Here is a 26,012-nt window from a genome sequence, read left to right on the forward strand (position 1 = left end):
CACACTAGATAATAGGAAGTTGCAAGTGATGAATGGGATTGAGTTACTGATCAATCAAAGTAAAGATGGTTTCTTTGGCCGCATTATTTGGGCTCAGTCCCCCTCCAGTCACACACACACCGAGCTTCATTGTCAGCAGGTAACAATAATGAGGCTTCGGCACATCAAAGCTATGAATCGGAAATTACACTGAGTGCTGACTCCTTCTCTCCCCATGGCCTCCTGCTATTTACAACTTGGTTTCATTTATTAACGATGAAAGAGGAAAGACTGCAGCGCACCACCGAGACATCAAACACTCCGTTCTCTCAACACACCTGTCAGGTAGGAGAAGTCTGCTCTGCTCAAGGCTTAAAGTTGTCATTCAAATATTTACTCTGCAGAAACTCTTGCTTGTTTTTTCCCTAATAGCTTCCATGTCATGTGACCCAGTGTCCTCAAATCAATGTCCAATGTAGTACTGAGTTGGACAAATAAGACACACCTCATTACTTTGGATTTTTTTTCTTTTTCTTTTTCTTTTTTAACATTTATATTTTTATGATTTTTTTCCAATATTTTCCCTGTCATGTGACCCAGTGTCCTCACTTCTGTCTTTTTTAAATTATTTTTATGGAAAATAAAAATAAAAAATCTCATTACATTGGATTATTGCTGCTAAAATGTTATATTAATATTTATGTATTAAAAATTTGTTTGCACCTACCATTTTTATCATCATCCAGTTTTTGTATGTATTGATTTTGCTGTTATTTGATCTAATTACAGAGAGTGGGGGTATGACATACAACTTATGTGGTTATATGATATGTGCATAAAAGAGTAGTTCAACATTTTGGATCATTTTTCTTACAAAATCTAATATAAATCCACTAAAGCGCCAATAAAGCTCAATAATTACTTTGTTGGCAGGGCGTAGTGATTTCCAAGAAACTCAAGGAGGTCGCTGCTCCCAGCCAAAAAGTAGTCCCACACAAAACCTCAAACTGTCCCTGTAACACTTCAGTTTTTGTTCCGATTAAACAAATACAATCTATTGCTTACATAATGAGCGTAATAGGTACAGGCAGTGAATTTTTTTTTTTCACGTGTCAACAGAGCCAGGCTAGCTGTTTCTCCCTGTTTCCAGTCTTAATGCTAAGCTAGGCTACCGGAACTGCAGCTCCAGATTTACTTTACAAGCATGAGACTGTTATCAATCTTCTTATCTAAGTCTTAAAGAAAGCAATTATATGACATTTAATATCTGTTTGGTAAATATGAAGCTACAGCTAGCAGACGGTTAGCCGCTTAGCTTAGCCTGGCTCTTTCCAAAGGTAACAAAACCTGCCAATGTTTCCTCTCTTTATGCTAAGTTAAGCTACCTGGCTACTGGCTGTAGCTTTATATATTTAGATTACGTAAACGACTCCTTTAAGTAAACAATATATAGGCAGAAAGCAGCTACATAAAGATGGGAGGGAGGTTGTTTAAAAAATTGAAGAATGCAAGAAGAAGTAGTATAAATTACTTTGCGGAGACAAGGACAAACACAGTCCCTTTGGGTGACCTGCGGAGGTCAGGGCTGTGGCGATGGGGGTGTTTGTGGCCAGTGTGCAGCTGCACGGTTGTCATTTATGCAAGGCATTTTTATAATGCACCTTAAATATAGGTAGCTGTCCTCGCTATGTACTCTGACAACACAGTGGCAGAGGTCAAGGGTGTTTGCTAAGACACACATCAGTCCGGACAATCAGAAGGGGGACGCAGAGCATTTGTCTCGAGCCGGGTCACCTCCTGTTCACACGTTAAAATTAGACAGATTTATTACAAGTTCTCACTTTCCGACTCGTAATGTCTCAGCCTGGAACTCGGATAAATCACGTCAGCTCCCCTGGTGACCAACTAGCCTTTACTCTCCGCTCGAGTTGCAACGGTAACACACGGACATTCATTTTGCTCTGAAACATTATACTAATGCGTGAACATGCGCACACACTTGAGCGTATTTGGAGCTTAAATTGATCACCGCGATCAACTTTGAGTATAAAGGGGAAATCCTGATATTCATCTCAGCAGCACATGTGTTCAGTGCAACTCTTCAGTGTCTTAAGCTTCCAGGTGTGGCTGCACTGTCGTGAACTTAAATGGCCCTTATTCTTCTGCCATAAAGCTCCATTACCCTTGATGCTCTTTATGGATTCCAGCTGATGCAGAAAAACTGAAAATGTAACACGTCCTCACAGGATTCTTGTTCATGTTTTAGGCAAGAAAATATCATTAAAGTTAAATTCGTACGAGAGGCAGGTTCATAATCAAGTAACGGCTTCGTGTGGAAAAATCAACACTGTGTCCGGGCCCTTGGCGAAAAGAGATGCGATCATGAGTCAGACTAAGAGTGTGTAAGTTACCTTGAGCCCAGGTAGACCAGATCGGCCGGGATTTCCGTGGGGACCAGGGGCGCCCTGTGGAAAAAGCCAGAGAGAGCAAAACATAATCAAAAGGTGATCGAGATCTCAATCAATCTTCATATGGGGATAGAGGCGAGGCGGACTGCGGCTTTGCTACTGTGAATGAGAGCACAGAAGGGGGTCGGAGGGTCGGTGGGGGGCAAAGCCTGTCTGGAGAGCTTCAGCCTTCATGCTACTTTAACCTATTTTCCTATACATCAGCTGTGTGTGTGTGGTGAGGTATTTGGGGGGGTAGAAGCTTATGGAAAATGGGGCTCTGTGGGGCTGATTCACCATATGGAGGTGGTTTTCCTGCCCCCTCCTGCCTTGTTGCTTCACACTCAACAGCTCCCCCCCACCCCACACACACACACGCGCTCACACACACAAACACACATTTGCCAAGCATCTTAACGAGTAATGCAGATCATCTCGTATCATAACATTTTGAATTCCTCCTCCGGTGTGTGTTTCTGTTCACATTGGCTGTTGCAGAGGAAATGAACACAAGTGTGTGTGAAAGCAAACAAAGCGAGATCTACAGTAGCGGTATATTGGTAACGTGAACCATCTCCAGCAGCCCCCACGGGAAGCTTTTACAGAAAACCTTCGGAAAGTGGAGAATTAATCTACTCTAGAAGCACAAAGGTTGTTGCTGCGTCTCCATCATCCATCCATCCATCCATCCTTCCGCCTGCCTACGTTCTCTTCCTCTGAGTGGCTTTTTCCTGTGGATCTCTGACCTCACTCCTGCCCTCCACGTGGTGCAGCACCCTCGGGCCCCTAACCTACCCCTGTAGCGTGTCAAGGGTCGAGCGAGTCAGAGAGGGCGGAAAAACTGCTTTATGAGTCGGGTCAGTAAGTTTGACTGAGGTGAGTCAAAACAAATCAGGGGGACATTTATGTCACTGATCTGGTCAACAACAACACAAAGAGACATCCAGACAGGCAGCTCTCTGTATAATCCCACAGGGAAGAAAAAGTAATCTGGGGGTTTGGGCTGGGTTATACAGCACCACAAAAAGCCCTTTGACTAAAGTAGAAAAACAGACATACTGGTCGGGTGCAGACATGACAACATAAATGCCTTTTGGTGTAACGGCTCTTCCTGTCAGAGGGTTCTTGACAGTCATGCCTGATTCACTTGAGACAGGCATGAATGAACAAGTTACTACAAAGCGTGGGTAAAGGTGCTAATATCTTTTGTATTGTAGCAGTCCATAAAACATAGACTGGAACAATACGATACGATTCAATATGGGACAGTACGCTAAGATATGATACCATACAATAACATACGATACGGTACGGTACCATACAATACCATACGATACAGTATGATACAATACGATATGGTAACGTAAGATATGATACAACAGGATACGGTAGCATACGATATAATACGATACAATACGATACGATACGGTACAGCACAGTATGATACGTTACGATACGATACAATATGACACAATACCATACAATACGATACGGTACCATACGGTACGGCACGGTATGATACGATACGGTACAGTACGATACCATACGATGTGATACGATGCGACACGATACGATGCGACACGATACCACACGGTGCAGTGCGGTACGATACGATACAGAATGGAACGGTACGATACGATACGATGCGATGCGATGCGATGCGATGCGACACGATACGATGCGACACGATACCACACGGTGCAGTGCGGTACGACACGATACGATACCATATGGTACGGTACCGTTCAATACCATACATTACGATATGATACAATATAATGCAGAAAACGTTACTGTCCTGGTAGGAAAACTTGTCTTGGACCGTATAAAAGATGTGTTCCGGCTTCTTGATTTTAAATGTAAAGCCATGCATTAAACATGCATCCTTTCTAATAGCCACTTGGTTTAGACTGCACAAGTTGCATAAAACCAGATGGCAAAATGACCCTCCTTCTCAGTTGACTCATTACCTGGGTTAACATTTTCCTAATCAGTTTGTGGTTACAAGTATTTCTTAAAACAAGCAGATATTTATAACATCACAATGTTCCTAGAATAAAGTAGACAATAAAGCAGGGTATGTTTACACCAGCTGCCTGTCAACCTGAAAGGAGACGTAGCAATACAAACAATCCTGATGCCAAGTATTGTCTCTTCTGGTTTTAAAAAAACAAGATGGCGTCGACCAAAATGCCGAACTCAAGGCTTCAAAAAAGGGGTTGTGACTACTTCCAATCCTTTTATATAGTCTGTGTGGGAAGCAAGGAAAACCTGGAATTTCTGCACTCCAAAGGACAAAGGACTTCAACATGACCATCTGTTTTTAAATTGTTATGTTTTACAAATGAGAAATTTTCATTCCAAAGATTCTCAAGTTTTAAAGATCTTGCATCTTTTACTCCCGCACTCTCTTCCCCTTTTATTTTCAGTTTCAGCTGGTGCTTCGTCGAGACTCACTGTGTCCAGACACAGCGCTGTAGTGCCCTGAATAACCCCGAACAAACTAGACATGTTTGAATTACATGCTTCAAAATTAACCCTGTGGTTCACCACAGCTTGGGCAGTACACTGGTAGGCACAGGCTGGCACCCACATTCGGTGCTGTGCTCTCGCTTGCATGTCGTGTCCCCTTCTCGCGCAACAGGTGTCTAATTAGAGAAGAGCAGGGTGGGGCGCACACAAGCTGAGCTATCAAATGAAAAACCACGGACCTCTGAGCAGCGACGCAGGGCGGTTCTGTGGTTCCTGTGGTAATAATCCTGCGAGCTCAAACGGGTTCTAAGTTGAGAGACATATGATGGCTCCTAATGTTTCATGTTCTGGTAACATGCGTGCTGCCCACTCTGCGGTGTATAAATATCTGTCCTTGAAAATTTTATATCACCACCACATGTGCGACTTAAAGCCAAGAAATAATATATATGCACTTGTGGATCTTAAATCTGGATTTTGACGTCACTCTCAGGGTTACATTCCCACACAGAATATTTTAGCAGGCCCTTTTAATGGGCTGTGCTGTAAACACAGTCTGACTTTCAACACTAGCTTGTAAAAAAAAGGCAGTATAAACGTATACACAGTCACGAAATTAAAGATAAAAGAGATTGTGTATGATGCCGTGCCAAAGGAGAGCCGAAGGGGCAAAGTCTGATAAACTAACATTAGATCAAGAGCATGTGAAACCACTGGATGTCTTCATAATTAAAAGGTCCCACGCAGCACACACACGAAACACACAGTAGAAGCCTCTGAGGGTTCAGGACGCTGAGTGAGAAGTGCAGAATTTGCAATGCCACATAAATTACAATAAAACTTCTTAATAAGAAAAGCAGACAAGGCAAATGAGTTAAGACTCGCTGGGGGAAAAGCCAGTTAATTTATTGGCTTCAGAAGCCGACGTTTTTAGAGCTAAATACATCATGCAGATTATAAGGAGGAGGAAATAATAACTAATCCAAAGTATTATTCAGGCATTTACTGTAACAACTGTATTAGCTCATAATGGCCATGACAAGATTGAGAATAATGATGGAAACCTGGAGCTGACTTTACGCCAAACATCAAAAACCTGGTCGTAAAAAAAAAAGCATAAAAGTGCCCAAAGGGGATTGCAAAAATAATTAATTGAGGTATGGTATGTGATTTTTATTATCCCAGAGGTTATTACAGTAACGTTCCAGAGGAGATCCATACACTCAGTTTACTCTGGGGATTATATGGACCCTTAAAAAGCCGATTTGTCACCTGGCGCTACCAAAACAGCCACAAAAGAGCTCAACACCTTCACTCATTTGAAAGTTCTTTATGGCTGCAGTTTTCCAGGCTGCTGTATGAAACGTCCATCTGGAGTCTGAATTAGCTTTACGTGCAGGTGAAGGAAGGTGGAGGTAGAGGAGCGGGTTCGGAGGGGAAGCTTGAGGAAAGATGGGCGGCAGAGATTTTCTCCACTCACACAAAGACCCTTTTGAAGGCAGCAGGCTCCAGACGAATACATGCAGCCAGTCTTCAGATAGATAAAGGCCTGTTCGCCCTCGATGCATCCACCGCACGTTTCCTCTCACACCCTCCTACCACAGGGCTCCTCCTGACTATTCACGGACACCTAGCAAAGGCTTCTGTACTGACAGCGGTTGCCATCGCGACGGCGTCTCACACTCACATGTGTGGGATCAGAGGTCAAGGTTCATGGGTGGTGCTTGGTGGGCTCAATGGTGCTCTGTGTGTCATCATGCAGACTTCCAGTAATCCGAGGCTACGGCAGGTCAAGCAAAAAAAAAAAAAGTCTCTCTCTCTTTGTGGCTGGAATTTGGTTTTCCACATAAAAAGATGACGCTAACGATCAAATCATGCTATGCTAACGGTGATCCTGCAACCTGCAGCGTGAATCAGTTTGGAGTTAATTATTCCAAACGATCCGCAAGTGATTTTCTTTTCCCAAATTGAAACCACACTCTTATCTGGCCGTGAGGGGAGGATTTGGACAGCATGTGTTTGCGAGTGCGTGTTTGGAAGTGTTTAAAGACGTGTATACTGCGCTGAGTGTTTGCACACACATGGCAGCAGCAATTAAACTTGATAAATGCTTTTGTTTACAGGAAAGCTCCATAATCTGTCTCACTCTTTATATAGGGAGGCCATAAACACAACCACATATGTCTGCGCGACACGGCGTGGGATTAGCGCCGTAGCGTGTGTGTACTTCTGCGTGAGCGTCGACGTGTACTTGTGTGTTCAGAAAGACTGTGAGGTCAGAGGCAGACACTGGCGGCGTGTTTGCAAGTGACCCCCGTTAAAGCGGCATCAAAACCGAAGACCTTTACAAGTGCTTTTTTATTGAAGAGGCTTGTTTTCATTGTTTGCGCTCTGCAAACCGACCACTTCCACTGACAATGCCACAGGCAGCTCAACAGCTGGTTTGCTGTGGTTGACAAAAGACACGTCTGAGTCACCAGGATGTAAATCAGTGTGAGGTGATTGGGCGATACATAGTGCTGATGAATGAGGTCTGAGGCAGGCATGCGGCTTTACCAAGGACAAGTTTGAGTCTGAACCTCTAACGTGGGCTGGAACACTTGTAGCTGTGCGTATTTCTAACTGCTTTTCTCTTAATATGTAGGAAATCTGAGTAATTACTTGCTGGTCTACAAAACAGAAACTCTCCTCAGGTTAAATTTGGTGCATAATTTAAAAGCTGCTCCTTGGCCACACAAAAAAAACAGTTCCACTCAGAGCTACATTTATATAACACTTGGCTTGACCAGGTTCATGCAGATCTTTACAAAAATTTAAGCCCAATTAAAGTTTTATTTCTAGTAAGATTGATTTGGATCATTAGAAATCCACCTAAGTGGGGCTGAATTAGTGGAACTGCTACTCGAGACGGGATGGGAGTTGCTGCCGGGGCTTAAATAGCTTTAATTAGAGCCAGACAAAGACCTCCTTATACATGTATAGTAGAGGGGGATCACAGAGAGTTTAGCTTAAGAGCTTCTCAGACACCAACAGTAAGATGATGAAAAGACACGAACACAGGCGTCCAAACATACTTTCATGTACAGTTTCCACATGGACATTGATTATTTACTGATATTTGATGCATTTAGACATTTTAAACAGTAACAGTTTACAGCCATGCTAGCTACTCTGTGAGGCTGTACTTAGCTGCAGCAGTGCTTTGCACTAATTGCCAAAGCCTTGATGCTAACACGCTGATGTTTAGTAGATATAACATTTACCTTGTTAGCACTCTTACGTACTTTAGAATGTTAGCATGCTAAACTTGATGCTAACCTCCAAGCTAACATACTAATGTTTAGTAGATGTAATGTTGACCTTGTTAGCACTCTTACGTACTTTAGAATGTTAGCATGCTAAACTTGATGCTTAACTCAAAGCTAACATACTAATGTTTAGTAGATATGTTTACCTTGTTAGCGCTCTTACTTACTTTAGAATGTTAGCATGCTAAACTTGATACTAACCTCCAAGCTAACATACTAATGTTTAGTAGATATGACGTTTACCTTGTTAGCGCTTATACTTACTTTAGAATGTTAGCATGCTAAACTTGATGCTTACCTCCAAGCTGACATACTAATGTTTAGTAGATATAACGTTTACCTTGTGAGCACTGTTACGTACTTTAGAATGTTAGCATGCTAAACTTGATGCTAACCTCCAAGCTGACATACTAATGTTTAGTAGATATAATATTTACCTTGTTAGCACTGTTACGTACTTTAGAATGTTAGCATGCTAAACTTGATGCTAACCTCCAAGCTGACATACTAATGTTTAGTAGATATAACGTTTACCTTGTTTTAGCGCTTATACTTACTTTAGAATGTTAGCATGCTAAACTTGATGCTAACCTCCATGCTTACATACTGTTTAATAGATATAACGTATACCTTGTTAGCTTTCTTACTTACTTTAGAATGTTAGCATGCTAAACTTAGCTCTTAGCTAAAGTCATTAGTTTGCAGGCCATAAACTGAAGTTTTTTGTTTTTTTTAAAGATTATTTTTTGGGCTTTTTTGCCTTTAATTGACAGGACAGCTGAAGATAGACAGGAAATGCTGGGAGGAGAGAGCAGGGGACGACATGCACCAAATGATGGGCAGACCGGGAGTCGAACCTGCGATCAGTGCAACGAGGACTGTAGCCTCTGTATATGGGGCGCCTGCTCTACCAACTGAGCCAAACCAGCACCCCCATAAACTGAAGTTTTAAGCTAATCGAAATTGCTACCTCGTGATGGCACCACAGGGAAATATTTTAAGGTATCACTAGATAGATATGCTTTATCATCAGGGGAAAGTGAATATTCGTAATAAATTTCATGGCAATTCATCCAAAAGTTGTTGAAATATTTCACTTAAAACTCTAAATATTAACCTGCTGGTTGGAGCAGAAATAAAAGTAAAATTATCACTTAAGTTACAAAGATTAAAGCTTTGGGGGTTATGCATGTTTGTACAAAATATTAGGGCAATTTATCCAGTAGTTTTTGAGATATTTCAGTTCAGACCAAAGTAGTAGAAGAACCTGCCTCAATGCTAGCTAGCTAAAAACACACCACTGAGAGAAACAGAGGAAGCACAAGAGAATTCCTCTAAGAAGACCCAGGAACGAGACCATATCTGTTTAACTGCCTTGGAGAAAGAGGCCTTTCATTAGTCCAGAATGGGATTCCTATGAAGTGTCGCTGCAGCAGCTCAGTGAGGAGAGAAGAAAGTCCAGTGGAGCCATGTGTTCTCTGTCTGTTTACAGTGCTTTTATTAGGCATCCTGTGGCACAGGCAGTCTTTTGAAAGGCCGTCTTTATAGGAGCTTTCCTGTTTATGCTTAGGGGTGGGAGGTCAGCGCTCGCAGCCCTGTGCTGAATATGGTCAATCTGCCTGCGTAGGAAAAGTTTGTGTGTGTGAATGTGTGTGTGTGTCAGCTGGGTGATGGGAGGGATTTAAAGTGATGTGGGAGCCTGGTTTGGCAGGTTATTATTGTAACTGCAGAAAAATGGTCCTGGACTCTGCCTTCTGGGCACACAGATATAGTCGTCTCTGTCGCTGTCTGTCTGCCTGTCATAGTCACCACCCTGCCAAGGCGGTTATTTACTGCCTGTTTGTGTTTGAGCTTTCTGTCAACATGTACGTCAGCAGCAGTAGCAAAAAAACACAAACAAACAAACACACGCATACACACAGAGCTAAATAAAGATGCGCTTATTAGCATGCTACCATACAAACACAACATCCCTGGGGTGGACACACCAGGTAAAGTTATTTCTAAATGTAACAAATGGAAGTGTGTTTGAGAGCAACCGAGTAGACTTACCCGTGGACCCCTCTTGCCTGGCAGGCCCGGCTTCCCTGGAGGTCCTGGCAGTCCCTGGAGAGAGAGAGAGAGAGAGCATTCATTCAAAATCGTCTTCTAAGCTATCTCTTTCTATCACTCTAATCAATCTAAACCATCAGGTCATTACGTCTCCTTTGTGTGTTTCTACAGGCAGCGGCTGCATAAAAAGTGACACCTTTTCTGTTATTCCATCTCAAGGTGATGAGAGTTCAGCCTTATCCATCAGGAAGTCCTGAGCCTGTGCGGCAGGAAACCGTAGAGAAACTAGAAATAACAGGCCATTTCCTTGCGCCGCTCAATGCCCGCCGTGTGTCTTTATCAGCCTTGTGCTCATTCGTTTTCTTTTAATCAAAAAGGAGGAAAGGAGAAGTGAGGAAAAACAGAAGGCCTGCGGCTAACAAGCGCTACCTGCAGGGCTCTGGATCCTTATGTTAATGTATGTTCAAGCCTCCATATGGCATTTTTTAAATGCCGTCTTGACTGTAAATTCATTACAGTGGTTTTATTATGTTGTTAAATTTGACCCCTGTGATAACATAGATATTAAAAACTAGTAAAAAAAAGCAGCAGCATCGACCATAAAGCGCAGTGAAAGGCGTACCCTTTCTGTAGTTTCCTCATCTCACTTTTCACAAGGCTGTGAACTTTAAGAGACTAAGCACAGGTTCAAAACAACTTCAAAACAGCGCCAACCCTCTCATATACACACAGTAAACCCTGAAGACTAAAGGTTATGTGATTATAGCCGCTACCTGCCTATAGCGTGTCTGTCTGCGATGGCTTTTATCGCTCTGAAGATTAGTATCGGCCCCCCCACGGTCACTTCCGGGTCGACCTCCATGGTTGAGACCACCCCTGTTGTTACAGGTGTTGTGCCCAATGGTGGCCTTAAGGACCTGTCAACATCAACACACACTCCTGTCCGTCTTCACACATCCACCCCCCTGCGTGCTCCGGCCCTCCCTTCCTTACACTTGTTTGTTTATCCCTACTGTCTTCCTCTCTTTGCACCTGTCCATCTCTAACGCATTTCTGTCAGTCTAAGAGGATTTGTTTGTTTGATTTCTCTCTGGCCGGGGATGGAGCATTCTCACGGCATTTCCACATCAGTATGCATTTTTCAAACGCCACTTTTCAAACACAGTGTGGTGGCGAAGGCTGTTTTCAGTTACGGGGAGTGACTGTGCCTATGAGAAAGTTAGGGTATGTTTCATGCCACCTGAGAACTGAGTTTGCTGTGATCTAGGAAAGCAGTTGTTTCCAGGTTTAAAAAAATTACTTGAATTTGATGTATGACTCAAAATTGAAAACTACTGGAATAAAACCCCAAGTGGGCAAATTCCAAGTATAGATGACGTCTTTTCAGGTTGAAATTAATTTCAAACTCGCAGCCAGAACAGCTCTTATTAAATAATAATTGGATTAAAACTCAAACTCTCACTTTCAGAGCGTATAAATAACTCAGGTGTGCAGAGGCAAAGATCTACAAGGGAGACATTTTAAAAGCAGCATTGAAGAGCCAAACATGCTTTAGATCAGACAGGAACTGGTGCCATATCTGTGTCTGCACTGGATGTTTCTCCTGGCAGCCAGCGTGCCGAGTCTGCACACTGGAAACACAAGTCAAAATCATGGTTTTATTGTAAGAAGACTCTTAATGCTTTAGGCAGCAAGAGCGACGAATGACGAGGCTGTTGGCTGAATCCTCGATCAATGCAACGCTTTCGCATTTTGGCTTCTGCCTTTCATATTTGTCAAAATGTGTGTGTTTAGTTTGCGTGTGTTTGACTGTGCTGTGAGAAACAGTAAGGGACAGTATAAGCATGGCATTTGTGTTTATGAAATCTGAACTGTGTTGACAAGGAAGCTGGATTGGGTTCATCTGGGACCTCCAGAGGCAAAACATGGCAACACAGAAACAGACACACGCACATGTAAGTCTACAAATGGCCACATGCATGCATCCAAGCATGCATGCAGCCATGCGTACTTTGACAGGAAGCGACTGTTTAATCCCTGATATATTCTCCGAGTAAACAATCCACATCTGAAAGGACTGGATTGGTGCAGTTTGGACCTCAGACGGAACAAAACAGTATAACAGTATAATTGTCAGCCAATATTATCAGCAAGTGGCAGAGCATAAGAGAAAAATATTCTCTTCACAAATTCCTTCAATTTGCCGACTTATTTTAATAGAAATAAACTTAAAAAGTGCAACATAAATGCAACTACTGTCATCAATTTTCAAGAACGCAAATGTAACTGTAGCTCCGATTACCAAATCACACACTACACTACTACTGCCTGCGCCATAGGAAACCCATGACCTTCAAAATAAAAGCGCAGCATAGACCTTTTGCCACAACTTTTATTTCCAAGTACACACACTTTTGGGTCCCACCAACTGAGAGGCATGGCTTTATAATATATTTGATAGAACATGACAAATGTCTTTTGGCTTCAGCATTGTACCTGGACCTATAAAAGTGTCAGACAGTCCTCAAATAAATGACCTCATAACTTCCATAAATCATCCTTCTAGGATATTTTTCTGTTGAAGATTACAGCACTCCATATTGAGATTGCAGATAGTGCGTTCTGAATGTCAGTAATTCGGTTCACTGTAATGACAGTCAAGTCAGGTGGGGACATCAGTGTAGATGTAAATTAGCCAACCCTTGACACGCCACGCTCTGCAATCTAGAGCGGCAAATTACAGACCACTACAAAGAATAAGCAAGGCACACGTATCAAGCACACAGGCCCTGCACACACACTACGCTAAAGTGACTCAATCACAGGGGAAGCTTTAAATAAAAGAACAAACACACCCAGAACAGGCTGAGGTCAGATTACTCAGGCCACATTGGAGTTGAAGTCAATTGCAGCTTAAAACATGATAAAAACTCCCAAACAAAGTTGATTTCTCGATCAACTTGGACTCAGTTCTGAACTGCATATTGGCTACCAAGTATTAAGATTATATTAAGATAGATTGATAGTAGTGAAACTGGGACTGCCTGCCTCAGTGTTCCCTCTCAAAGTGATATACTATACTATAGACCTAGCCTACCTTTGTGCCTGCATTGGGAAGCTGAATGATGTTTACTGACTGCTTTGACCCTTGACCTAGCTTTCAAAGAGGGCCATGAGACCTCCACTAGCCCTCCATGACAGAGGAATCTTGTGCAGAGACGGCAAGGCGTCAGACCTGACACGTCACACCCAGCCTGGAGGGTTCAGTGCACAGAGGAAAGAGGAAAGGCGGGAGAAAAAGTAGGATTTCTATCCTGCGTGGGAAAGGAGATAGTAGCCATACTAACCTACATGTCTCTGTGGTTTCTTATTTCCAATCCCCTAAAGCGCTGGAATTAAATCTGGTCTTTTACAAGTGAAAGCACAGACTGGGAAGCCTCTAATGCGGCTTACTTCACTCAATCTGCTGATGTAACCCATCAAACCCCAACTGCAAACAGCCGAGACATAGACTGCATGTTCTGTTCATCTTGCAATGGACATCCCATCCAAGCAATGAACCAGAGACAAAAAGAAGTCCAAATACTTCAATTTAGCGTTTGCACACTGGATCTACGGAATGTCAGATTCAGATACAATCAACAACCAACCTAAAAGACAAGAGGTGCTTACCGAAGGGCCTGCTTCTCCTTTCTGTCCTATAGGTCCTTCCAGAAGGGAGAATTGAGTTGGTGGCACGTCCCAGCTCTGGAAGCCATCAGTGGCAGGTGGTGTTACTGGGATGTACGAAGGTCTGGTTGGTCGTGGGGTTATCGGAGACTTGGTGGTTGTTGCTTGCTTTGTTGGTTTGATGACCTGTTTGGAGACTGGCTTGGAGGTCTTAGCAGTTGTATTTTTGGAGACTGTTGGTTTTGAAGGGTTGACTTTAGGTATTGTTGGTTTTGAAGGAATGACTTTGACAGAATTTACTTTGGGTTTGGACGGAGTGGCTTTGGATGGAGTAACTTTAGGCTTGGTGGGTGTTTTCTTGGCTGTGGTGAGTTGTGGTTTCTTTGGGACCGCACCTATGTCTGATAAGGTAGAGTCAGGCTTTGTCTTGGAGGGCTTGGTGTTGGTAGTGGCTGGAATGGTAGGTTTCTTTTTGTTGTCTGTTCCTGCGATTGTCTTTTTGGAGGGGTTATTAGGAGTGGGCTTTTGGGGAGTGGGTTTGGAAGGTTTCTGATTGAAAGCTTTAGAGGTGGAGGGTCTTGGGTTTGGTGGTTTTGTTGGGGGTACTCTGGTCCTGAGTGGTGCTGTGACAGTTTCAGTCCTGGCATTGGGAGGTGGGGAAGCCAAACCAAGCTGGACTGTGACTGGCATTACAGTTGCCAGCAGGGGTGTAGGAAGGGTCCCAGAACTGGGCTTTATTGTTTGGGTGGGGGCCACATATCTGACAGCCGAGGCAGCAGCAGCAACACTCCTGGCAAGGCTCAGCCCCGTGGTTTTTCTGGCTGTTACCGGGCCACCACGTTTAGGGGTAGCAACTGTTGCTGTGATGTTTGTTTCTTTTGGTAGGATTGGCAACAAGGGAGGAAGGTTAGGCCTGTATGTATCAGCTTCCCTGCACTGTTTCTTAATGTACCTGCAGTAATTGTGAGCTGCCTGTGCAGAAGGGACCAGGTCAAACTGGCAGATGGCTCCTTCAAAGTGTGCTGAGGCTTGCTGCTGGCTTGTCCGCCCCAGCAGGAAGGAGCCCTGGAGCTCTGGAGCCAGTCCCTCCTCACTGTCCCACCCAAAGTCTGCATGAACACTCTGCTCTCCGCAGGAGGCATATAGAGTCACTCTCTGTCCATTAATTCCCACCGCCAGCTGGTGCCACTGACCATCATGGGGCTCATAGGGCAGTGCCACTGAAGTGTTCGGTCCAGTGTGAAGGACCAAATTGCCCGGAGTAAGCTGCAGACCCAGAAGTAGCTTCTTGCGGCCTGAAAGCAGGGTGAAGAGGAAAGCACTGTTGACACGGTGTGAGCGCACACTCAGGACCAGTGCCAGATTGGACCAGATGGCCACTGGGAAGATTGAGCGCAATGGAGATTCAATGTGCGCCCGCTGGTTGAGAATGATCCCCGATCTGAATGGAATGACCCCTGTTGGCACCGAGCGTGACGGCTTCTCTCCCTTGAGCCCCAACTTTTGGAGGATGTCCACATCTGGATAGAGGAGAGAGCGGTGTTAGATATGTAAATAATGATGACAGTCTTGTTTATGAAGGTTACACACCAGTGCAGTCAGACAATAGTGAAAATCAAAGCCTGTAATTATGAACTCTTTTTAGTACCATGTAAGTATATTTAAGACGTATTTTTAGTTTGAAGAGTTCTGATCATGTTATGTTTGTTTTGTCTAAGTTCTGTAACTTTTGCCATTGCACGTGTCCAAACTATGTTGCCTCTGAAAGACAGTCATCATACTAACCAACAGTGAAACACAGGAAATGGAAAGAATTCTAAGTACCAGTGTAGTTGATGTAGTAACACCCAGAGACATGGCCACTTGATAACAATGCAGATACAGCTACAGAGAGGATATGGATGCGAGAGGAACTGTTAGATGTCTTGAAACTGTTAGTAGGACATTTTGGATTCGGTGGGAGAATTTGCACAGCAAAATATTTTAGCTGTCTTTGCCGGTGGTGGTTGGACTGACTGCACTGGCGTAAGAGCCAATTTTCCAATAACTTCCTGATCTTTCAGCAAAGTAATTGAGCTGAATCACTGCAGGGTGATGAGATAGGGAATAAAGATGTTTGTAGCAAAGGCTTGGATACAAAGAATAAAAGACTCACTAGGTTTTCTAAACCACAAAACTGCTTCTGTAGGCTGTCTACTGAAACTTTGGGCCAAAACAAAGTCTAGACGGACATAAATCCGATGAAGGAGGAGTATCAAGATCTTGGTCGGTCAGTTTATACTTTCTGAGTGGTTAGATGCTGCACAAAGGTGCTGCGGTTGTCTTTGTCTCAAATGTGGTATAGAGCCTCTACAATATAGCAAGTTGTGACATAGGACTGCGGTATAACATAAAACTGTTTTAAGCATACCCACAACAAATGGCCTCTGAATATAGCATGTTTACTGCTAAACAGGCCTGCAAATCTTGAAGGAGAAGCTCACCCTAAAATGTCATGTGCCTAATGTGGTCAGATTTTAACAGCCCCCAATGGTAGCAAAATAATTTGAGGTTTCAAAGCCAAACCAAAGCACCAATGGTTCCACATGTATGATGGTTGCCTAATTACGCCTTCCTGTCTTTGAATTAGTTAAATCCCATGCACCACGCTACCCAGTTACGCTATTTGAGGACTTGATATCTGCTAAATGATGCAGCAGCTATTAAAACAAGCTTTAGACGTACTTGGTGCTACTTACAGGTTAATAAGAATTCCTTAACCACATCACCATATTCTTTGCAAGGACTCCATTGTCAATTAATGTCTCCTTTATCCCCACGGTCATTTGAGGCCCAGACTTTGCAGTTGGCGTTCAAACTGTGCTGATGGAAACATGACGGCTGGTGCAGGTAATTGTGAAGGGAGCTCAGTCGAGGCCAAAGCAGCCAGTACCAGGAACGCACGATCAGGCTAAAAAAAACTAATCCCCACTAGTGGCCAAGGAATAATGGACTACTGTAAACTGCATAACAATTTGTGTGAAGTTTGAGGCACATGGGTCAGAGGTCAGGTTGTAAATGTACATGTGGTGGCAAAATTATCAAACTTCCAGGCCAGCACCACAGAGTGTCGATTCAAGTATTCGTAAAGGAATTTTTTGATATAAATGGATGGCGTCTTTGGGGATTAATAAGCCAAAGGACATCCGCATCACCAGACAACCTCCCCTTCCTCCTTCCCCTCTCTGTCTTTCTCATCAATAGAGTCGGTTTGTAAAACTCAGAACATGACCACAGTAACCACAGCTTCTCCGTGCCTGGAAGCGGAGTACAGTTTCCAGCCTTTCAGCCAACTTTGACTCTCTGTTCAGCGTTTCATTCTCTACATGACCTGTGATCTCAGAACCTGTGACCAGGCCCCTCATCATCTCCATTGTCTGTGGGCTCGCTCTGACCTGTGGCCGCAGGGGCCTTGCCTAATGGGGACATGTGTATAGAGGCTCTGCTTGTGATGAGACAGAAAAGTGGGCATGCAAAGTTGATGACATGACAGAAAGTGGGGAAGATGAGGGGAAAGTCAGATGGGATGTCCTGACAGCGGCTGCACTGGTGATCAATAGACAGCAAGGATTTCAATGGATGCTTGTTTTTCTATAGCACGAGGCTGGCTTCATTAGAGGCTCAGACATCAGAAATATATAATTGCATGGAAAGTTTTTTCAAGAGCAAGAATTTGATCCCAAGTTGAACTGGTGGTTATCGAGGAATTGGACCTGAGGGAGGCAGCAGCTCAGAGTTTTCATATGTATCATGTCAAACAAATACTTCACTAATCTGTCTAGTCTGGAATTACTAATGCAGAGCAGATTCTAACACATCTGAAGTCTGATTACATTGGACACTGTACACTGTGTACAGTAATGTAGACATGCCTCTCCTATAGGCAGCTCTTTATAGTCTTTGCGTGTTCTGTATAAGGCTCTAAGACCCTAAAAACATCAGGGCTTTATAACATTGTCTGAGGAAATAAGACCACCGCCATGGGGTATAGTGAACATTTACCCATCCACACAGGGAACTCTCCTCTCTGTGTGGTCTCCGCCGCTGTAAAGGACAACAGGACTTGGCAGTGAGGCACGGGGTGCATTACATGTATCTGCTCTGTGCAGAGACTCCTGTCTCCAAACTTCTCTTTTTAAATACCCCTTGTACTATAACTGGTGCATACATTAACCATGTGGTTTTAGATATACAGCACTCTGCATGGATCACAGACGCAGACTTGTGTTCAACACATGGCTGCAGTTCAGAGCCTCGCTCTGTGCCAAGTCACTCAAGTAGGACAGAGAGAAAGTCCACGGCTCTTCGCTCTGTAATGTTATCCCTTGTAGAGGATGAAGTCACTTGATTCATTCGAACGCACTCGAAAGATTTCTCTTTGTCTGGCCAGCTTATTCTACAGTGAGTCATTTATGATATCTCTGAGCGGAAAAATCCTCCCAACAGCAAGATATCCCATGTATCCCCAACATTTTGGGGTCATGAATTATGATTCATTATTTAAATACAGGACAAAACATTTTACTCTACTTATTAGAGTGTGTTTTTTGGTAGTTTTGCAAATGACAGTACAGACACAAATGCAGGGAGAAGTATATGACATGCAATTTAAGTCCCTGGTCAAACCAGCGCCCGTCGTGGTGATATGGTTTGCAACCTAACCGCCAAATGCCCCATTTGAATTTGACCACTCTCCCAAACAGAAGTGAATCTTAAGATTGATCATGCAAGTCAATTATTGGGTTTGTGCGCCAAAAGGGAATCTTAGACAAGCATTTGGTTAGCACTAAGCCAGCTGTCTGTCAAGGCCCTGAAAGAGATCTTATGAAATCCACTGCTTCTTAATAGAGCGATCAGAGGAAGTCTTAAAAAGAGAAACAAAGCATTTCTTGTCTGTTTTGATATTTTCAGTTTGAAAAACAGGCACCAGAATGCAACTCGACCACCAACAGTTTGGTCGGAGATTTGGCTAATGTAGCCTCCAGCTGTTAGCAGATATGAGGAGCCAGTTAACTAGTCTCTAACTCCACACCCCCAGATTCATTTTTAAACCTGTAGTCATCTAAGCCACAACAGGCCAGAGACCTGTAAACAGACTTTGATGTGAAATCTGTGGCGTTCCCCTTTATGTAAAAATAGACAACAACCAGAGTTCTCAAGAGGAATCATCGTGGTTGGAGGGAAAGATCAAAAAGATTATAACTCCAGACTGACTGACTGGTCCGGCGTCATGGGGGTCATTTTTTGACTGTGTTGGCAGATTTGACCGCCGTCAAAAACTAGCCTCAAACCAGCTGACTTGTCTAAAATTAGCCCTATCTTTAAAGTTAAATGAGCAGATGTATGATTAAAGCTTATAAAGGCTTTTGCCAAATGACTATAGACCCTTTCCCACTGGTCAAAAAAACCTGCTAACACCCACTTTTGCTTAGTGGGAAAGGTTACAATCAGCAGTCAGACCCGGGTCAAATGACTCTGCAGTAGGCCTGGGTAATAATCACCTCGGCTCCGGCATTGATGGGAACACAATGTATAATTTAAATTCTTTGCACGTACTATTGTTTACTAAGCCTGTGACATTAGACGGTGATGCAGCAGAAAAGAGACCGAAAGCAGGATACTCCACTGGCAATGAGAGACTATCAGCATTTATAAGCGGGTCTTCCAGGGTCTGAAAAACCCGCGTCAAGGCGTTAATTTTGGTGGGAAAGGGGTATAGGACTAAAGGACTAGGATGATGTTTGGCTTTGTCGGCCGTCACTTTCAGTGACTGCAGGTTGGGGCCTATTGAACTGTGTGCCCTGTCAGTCTCAATCACGGTAAATAGAGGACACGAGGGGCCGATTCACTGGACTGTGTCTATAACTTTTCATCAGAGGAAAACATGAGATGGCAAAAAAAGAGCCTCAAATGATCACAAGCCAGGCAAAAAGACAACCTTAGAGGCCCAGTCACATAGGAAGTGGGTAGAAAAACGTCAAATGTGGCAACTGTTGATGGACAATGAAACATGCTTTATGTTACACTGGAGACCAAAACAATCAGATTGGGATTTATACTTGCATTACTTGCATTACTAACTAATCCACTATACTCCCTCTTTATTAAACCTACAGAAAGTGATTTGTTGGCCACTTGGGGGCAGCAGAAACAAATCGATATGGTGAACATGTTAGCTAACAGATGCTAATTTACAAATCCAGCAGTTACAACGTTGTCAGAAATGTGGAGCTGTTTTAGTGTCTAACTCTCAAATGTATGTCCGTTATTGACTTTGTTTTTGCTCTGTTTTTGGTCTCAACCAACTCCTGAGGGGAATATCCGTGAAACTGTAACAGTGTAAAAGTGTAAAGCCGTGAAACAATGTTTTAAAATGGAAGCCATTCTTTATTTTTCGTATTAATTTTCAAAATATCCAGGCAGGTGGGATAAAATAGCTGAAACATCTCACCAGCTTGTTATACTGAAGAGTTAGATGACAGTGCGTCTGATCTCCACACTTTCCTACTTCCTAGACGGCTGCACCTTCACTTATACACTAATTCTTTCATTAAACCAGGTGTTCACTGGGAACTTATTAGCTAACAGATGCTAATTTACACATCCAGCTGTTGCAAGGCAACATCATCAGATATTTTAGAGCTTTATTGTGTCCAGTCGCAAACATATGTCCAATATTGACTCTCTTTTTTGCTCTGTTTTTGGTCTCTACCAACTCCTGGGGGGAGTATCTGTCTCCTCAGTTGCTAAATGCTTCGCTAAGTTCCCTGGCTAGTCGCTAGCTTAGTCTGTCTGCTTTTTGCTAATTAGCAGGTAGCCTACAGTTGCTTTTTAGAGCTTTTTACCTGCAAACAGCTGTTTGCTCAAGAGAAGACGACACTTATAGAGCAGTGAGAGTGAAGTTAGACAGTAAAATTGTGGGCCAGACAGCTAAATGATAACTTCCAGCAGAGCAGCAGATTCAGGTGATTACTCCCTGTATGCTCATCGCTACAAGCGGCTCTTTTCACGTCGTTGTGATTTAGGACTACATTTTTCAGCTTTGGACCTATGATGTGATCACTACCCTTGCTCACTCAGCTTTCTCAACACTCGTCGTCATGGCAACTGCTGGCCCAATTCTCATGGCAATGTGTTTACGTGCTTGGGCAACGACCAAACAGGCAAAGAATAACTCCAAAATCCCCCCCCAGTGCTGCAATAAGTTTCGCAGTGTTTTCCGCGTGTTAAGTTTCAGAGAGGGGGAGAGAGAGAAGTCTTACCTTCAGAGTGTACTTGTGTAAGTCCCAGGTAACACGTACAATATAAAACTGTACAGAGCAATAGGGCTCTCCTGGGGGGAAGAGAAGAGATGGCGTTAGAGAGAGGAAACACAGAGTAGATTCTTACAACTTTTAAAATCATATTGAATAATTGACTCGTAATGCAGCAAGCTAATTATAGGAGCAGATTTGGGGGTTGCCAGGTTGGTATAACTCAAATTGGCTGATGTTTACCGTTTCTATTTGGTGACACTACTGTTGTAAATGTTGTAATGGGTTTCTCACTTTCCAAGAACACATCCATTCTGTAGATATGGATGTTAATAAATCATTAATTAAGGTTTATTATCCTTAAATAAACCGTTTTAAATGGTTTTTGTCCAAAGATTTATGAAATAGACCAAGATAAAATAAAAAAGTGAGGTAATAAAGATTATAATCTGACCTCATTGTTTTTGCATCATGTTAAAAACACAAACAAACACATATGTTTTGCATTTGAAGCGACTGATACCCCGTGAATAACAAATGGGAGCTTGATTCTGCAAAAGCACTTACAGCTCAGCAAGAGAAGACAAGCGCTTCCCTCCAAAACACACACAGACAGCATCAAGTTGTGGTTTGTAAGACAGAAATACTACAGTAGACCTATCCATCAACTCTCCGCCCAAAACCAACATGCGAACGCCCACACACATACACACACACACATATAAAAGCAACAGAATCTGCCTCCCTCAGCACATCCAGGTGTGCCGCAGAGGTAAGAGACTGATTGGCATGTGGACTGAGAGCTCAGCAGGGGACTGAGATCTGGTGACAGGCAGGGGAGCCACTGTTTACCGCTGGAGGTCATCCAGACACACATGGTCACACGCACGCACACACACGCACACTCATCGGAGGAGGAAATGTGTATAGCAGCTGTGGCTGAGCGGGGCAGGCAGACGGGGGGCGTGGGCCAGCAGATCCAAATACATAAAAGTGGGAAAGACTTTGCGGGAGCTTGTTTACCTGCAAAATGTGTCTGTGTCTTTTATTTTGGAGTATTCCTGCAGACACTAAATAGCAGTTGCTTCCCCCGCAAGTCTGAATGATTATAATCAGGAAGTGTGTGTACATATCTGAGTGTCTGATTGTGTGTTTGTGGTGTCTGTGTCTGCCTTTCTTCCCAGTTCCGAGTTGCTAATAAAGCTTCATCACAATCAACCCCACACACAGCTGCTTGTGGTTACCCAGAAAGCCTGGTTTAAGTGTGTGTGTGTAAGTGTGTGTGTGTGTGTCTCCCAGCTGGTTACACTCTTATTCAGCGTCTTATCAGCTGAGGAGGGATCTGCTTTCTGAAAATGAGTCATGAATGCTGAGATTTTTTACTGACTCTCATTCTGTCCCTCGGGCTGTTTACATCCGCGCAAACTAGACAAAGTTGCCAGGGAAACGGCGCTTGTTTTATGTGGATTTTCACAATAAAAGTCCCCAGTAGCTTGTTTAGATTTTCATTAGGGTGCTTTTGAGGTGCGGTGATTCTTCTTCTTCGGTGCATTTGTGGATTTTTGCACAGGGGGCATTTAAATCAGATAGTCTGACATTTGGACACTGACCCTGTCTGGTGTGGTTTTCATACTGCAACAGTGAGCGATGACATGACTCCCGCAGGGAGGTTTTGGCCAAGCTGAGTGGACAAAAAACAAGCCAGCTGAACAATACCTCCTCTTAAGTCATCCACTAAACCAGACAGTCTAACCTATATGTTTGAGAGCGAGCCGCTGAACTCACTTTTCAGCGACAGCAGAGGGAAGAAGGCCGCTCTGTGCTGCCGATAACATCTCTCTCTCTCTGCTCGTGATTGGCAGCCGAAGATATCTGGTGCCACATTTTATAATCAGCTGCAGAAATCTACAGATGGAAACTGACAGATACGTCTCATATTTCCTCAGAGCCACAAGCTCTCTTTCTCTGCTAATATTTCTGGCATCTCTATCTCTTTTCCTAATGCCTGAGCTCTGATTCTAACCTCTTGACCCCCAGAGCCACCCCTCGTCCTCCCCCCCTACACGCTCAAACAGCGGCCCGTCTGTAGGCCGGTTCAACCAGTCAAAGGTTGAGGGGCGAAAAAAACTCTCCAATGTAGTTTCCTTTTCCTTTCACAGGTTTGAACTACTCAATGATTCCTTGAAAGGAGTTCCCAAAGGTGATCCTGAGCAAACACACACACACACAGAAATACTCATGCCTACACACACACACAGCGGAAAATTCCTATGCATGAGCTGACACTAAGAGAGGCTGATGAGGAAGACGGTGTGCCTGACATCTCATAGGACCACTGGTACACTTGTGTGTCCATCATGTGATCCCTCTGCAGTAAAATCATTTTATAAATAAAGTTTTTATTTCAAAATAATAACACTTAATTCTGTCTTGTTCCAGCTATTTCCACCTATCCTGAGAGCAGATGAAACGTAACATTTTATGTGTTTTATTCTCATATTCTCTGGCTGAATTTAGCCGCTGCTGAAACTAGCTGAAGCGAGATTTTACATTTTAAAAATTAAACTCCACATTTTTTTCTCTAGACTAAAAATATGCAAATGTAATACCCCCAAAATAAATGCATTTTAAGAGCCATGAGGGGGACGTAAAGAGCGACACCACGTGGTCATGTAGTGAATGATGCACGAGGCAGCGAATAACGCACAGGTAGACTCTTACAGCCTACAACTTTAAATGCCATGCGCATCTGAAACTGATAAAGTAGTTGTTTCATTGTACTGCCGAGAAACACATTTTGAGTATGGAATTATTTTTCTTATAATTTTTCTAAATATCCAGGCAGGTGCGATAAATAAAGCTCATACATCTCACCAGCTTGTTAAAATGAAGCGCGAGACATTGTGTCCGATCTCTGCACTTTCCTACCTCCTAGACGGCTGCACCTTCACTTAACCACTAATTCATTCACTAAACCAGGTGTTCAATGTGCAATAAAACCAAATCCTATTCGAAACTCAGAATAACGCGTGCATTTATCAATGAATGAATTACTCTTTTTACGCAAACTGTCTAACAGCTGGCAGCTGCATGCTCTTCCCAGACAAGTCAACACTGTGCCAAGTCGAGAACAAATATTTCGCTCCATTTAATAGCCCGATCTGTTTTTCACCGTCTGTGAAAATGTATGCAGTAAACACATGCATAAAACATCTGCACTTCATGCCACAGAGCGGTGAAACTCATGTCAGCTGCAGATGTTTGTATAAATAAATGAATGAGTGGTAGCTCGCGGGGAAACTATTACGAAAAAACTTGTGTCATAGTTTTTGCCAAGTTGCTTTAATAACATTCAAGGTTGGAAACTTCTCGTCCTGAAACAGCGTCGTGCGTAAATGTGGCCGTGCGTAAAAGGGGAAACATGGAAAGCATCCTAACAAAATGTAGCTCAGGCTGCAGAGGATGCTGATGGACCTCTTAGGAAACTTTATAGGTCTCAATAAATGGCTGTTTTGTTTGCTCTAATAGGTGAGTCACTTTAGTAAACACATATGGCAACGCTTTTGCATATGCACAACGTATATTTTCCACAGTAACTTGCACAGAAAGGATGAAATATTGAATGAAGTCTGCAGAAATTCCAAATTAACTCGCTAGGTCTTATATTTCCAGAATATAAAACTGACTAAACATTTGGACAGGTCGGCTTATTTTAGCAAAACGTGGGTGGATGTCAAACAAATGACAATGAAGACCCAGGGTCCTAACAGACCCCATGCAGAGCCTCCACCGTCCCCAGCGGACAGCACTCCTGCATGGTGAGCTGGACCACAGCCAGCCGGCACATCACAGGTACGCACATGGACACACAGTTCCTTCAATTGTAACTCAGTGATCGCTCTCACCTCAGCCCTTTCACACACCCTCTCTCCTCACAGACACGTAAAACAGATAAAACTAATTGGTACTTACTTTGTGTCTAGATGAGAGGTTCTGCAATCTCTCCTTCGGGTGCCTAAATTCATTTGTATTCATTTGTCCTGGCAGTCAAAAACCTGACCGTTAATCACAGCGTGACTCCTTCGCAAGGGGGGCAGACGACACCGGTCGCCGTTTTACGCATTTGACAAGCTTGAGATGAAGTTCCAGAGGGAAAAACTCATGTTGATTTGCCTGTCAAGCCCGACATAAATTCCTCCTGGCAGGCTGCTGCTTTCACAGAGAGTTTTCCTGTGCGATTGTCTGTCGATATTCCCCTGTGTTTCATTCATTTATGCCGATCCAGAGTGAAGGACGCGCAGCCCGGAGAGAAAGCTGAGGTTCCTTTTTGGAGGGGGGTTACGGAGTCAGGAGCGCTGGACTCATCCCTTTCCTTTTTAAATAGGCTTTCTGTGGGTAAAGCGATGGCAAATGCACCGCACGGCCAGGTGTCAAGTTACAAACCCAGCGGTTGCATGCAGCAACTACACGCCTTTCTCCAGGGGGGTGGCCACATGGATCTTACCCAAAGCCCCACGCGCCGGTAAAGCAGCTGAAAGAAGCACGGTGAGGCTCGGTGGGCAGGCTGGATGTGTCGAACAGGGACGCCTACTCCAGACTCTCAGTTGTGTAGTTTTATTACTAGCCCAAAAATATTAGGAGTGTTGTGGGTGATTGCAAACCAGAAATCAGTCATGCAAGAGAACCAAACCAGTGAATGTGAACTTTGATACTTCAATATTAACTTGAGTCTTAAATAGCTTGGAATTAAAACTGGTGAAAAATCAGAGGGAGTTTTGAATAGGATATAGGTA

At 43.5% G+C, this 26,012-nt stretch overlaps 1 protein-coding gene across 1 annotated transcript in view; it reads right to left on the reverse strand.

Annotated features, from left to right (window-relative positions):
• Window positions 1-25,551, reverse strand: part of col27a1a (collagen, type XXVII, alpha 1a) — a 79,952-nt gene extending 54,401 nt beyond the window's left edge. Inside the window, exons 1-5 of the mRNA XM_069673311.1 lie at window positions 25,192-25,551; window positions 21,229-21,299; window positions 13,931-15,447; window positions 10,259-10,312; window positions 2,391-2,444 (exon numbers count right to left, since the gene is read on the reverse strand). Coding sequence (XP_069529412.1) covers window positions 2,391-2,444; window positions 10,259-10,312; window positions 13,931-15,447; window positions 21,229-21,299; window positions 25,192-25,244 — 1,749 coding nt within the window. The 5' untranslated portion in view covers window positions 25,245-25,551. The remainder of the gene's footprint in view (window positions 1-2,390; window positions 2,445-10,258; window positions 10,313-13,930; window positions 15,448-21,228; window positions 21,300-25,191) is intronic.
• Window positions 25,552-26,012: the final 461 nt, after the last annotated feature.

This window comes from Semicossyphus pulcher, unplaced genomic scaffold (genome assembly GCF_022749685.1).
Source record: "Semicossyphus pulcher isolate SPU_LCO1_2020_fin unplaced genomic scaffold, fSemPul1.0.p SCAF_22, whole genome shotgun sequence".
Lineage (NCBI taxonomy): Eukaryota > Metazoa > Chordata > Actinopteri > Labriformes > Labridae > Semicossyphus > Semicossyphus pulcher.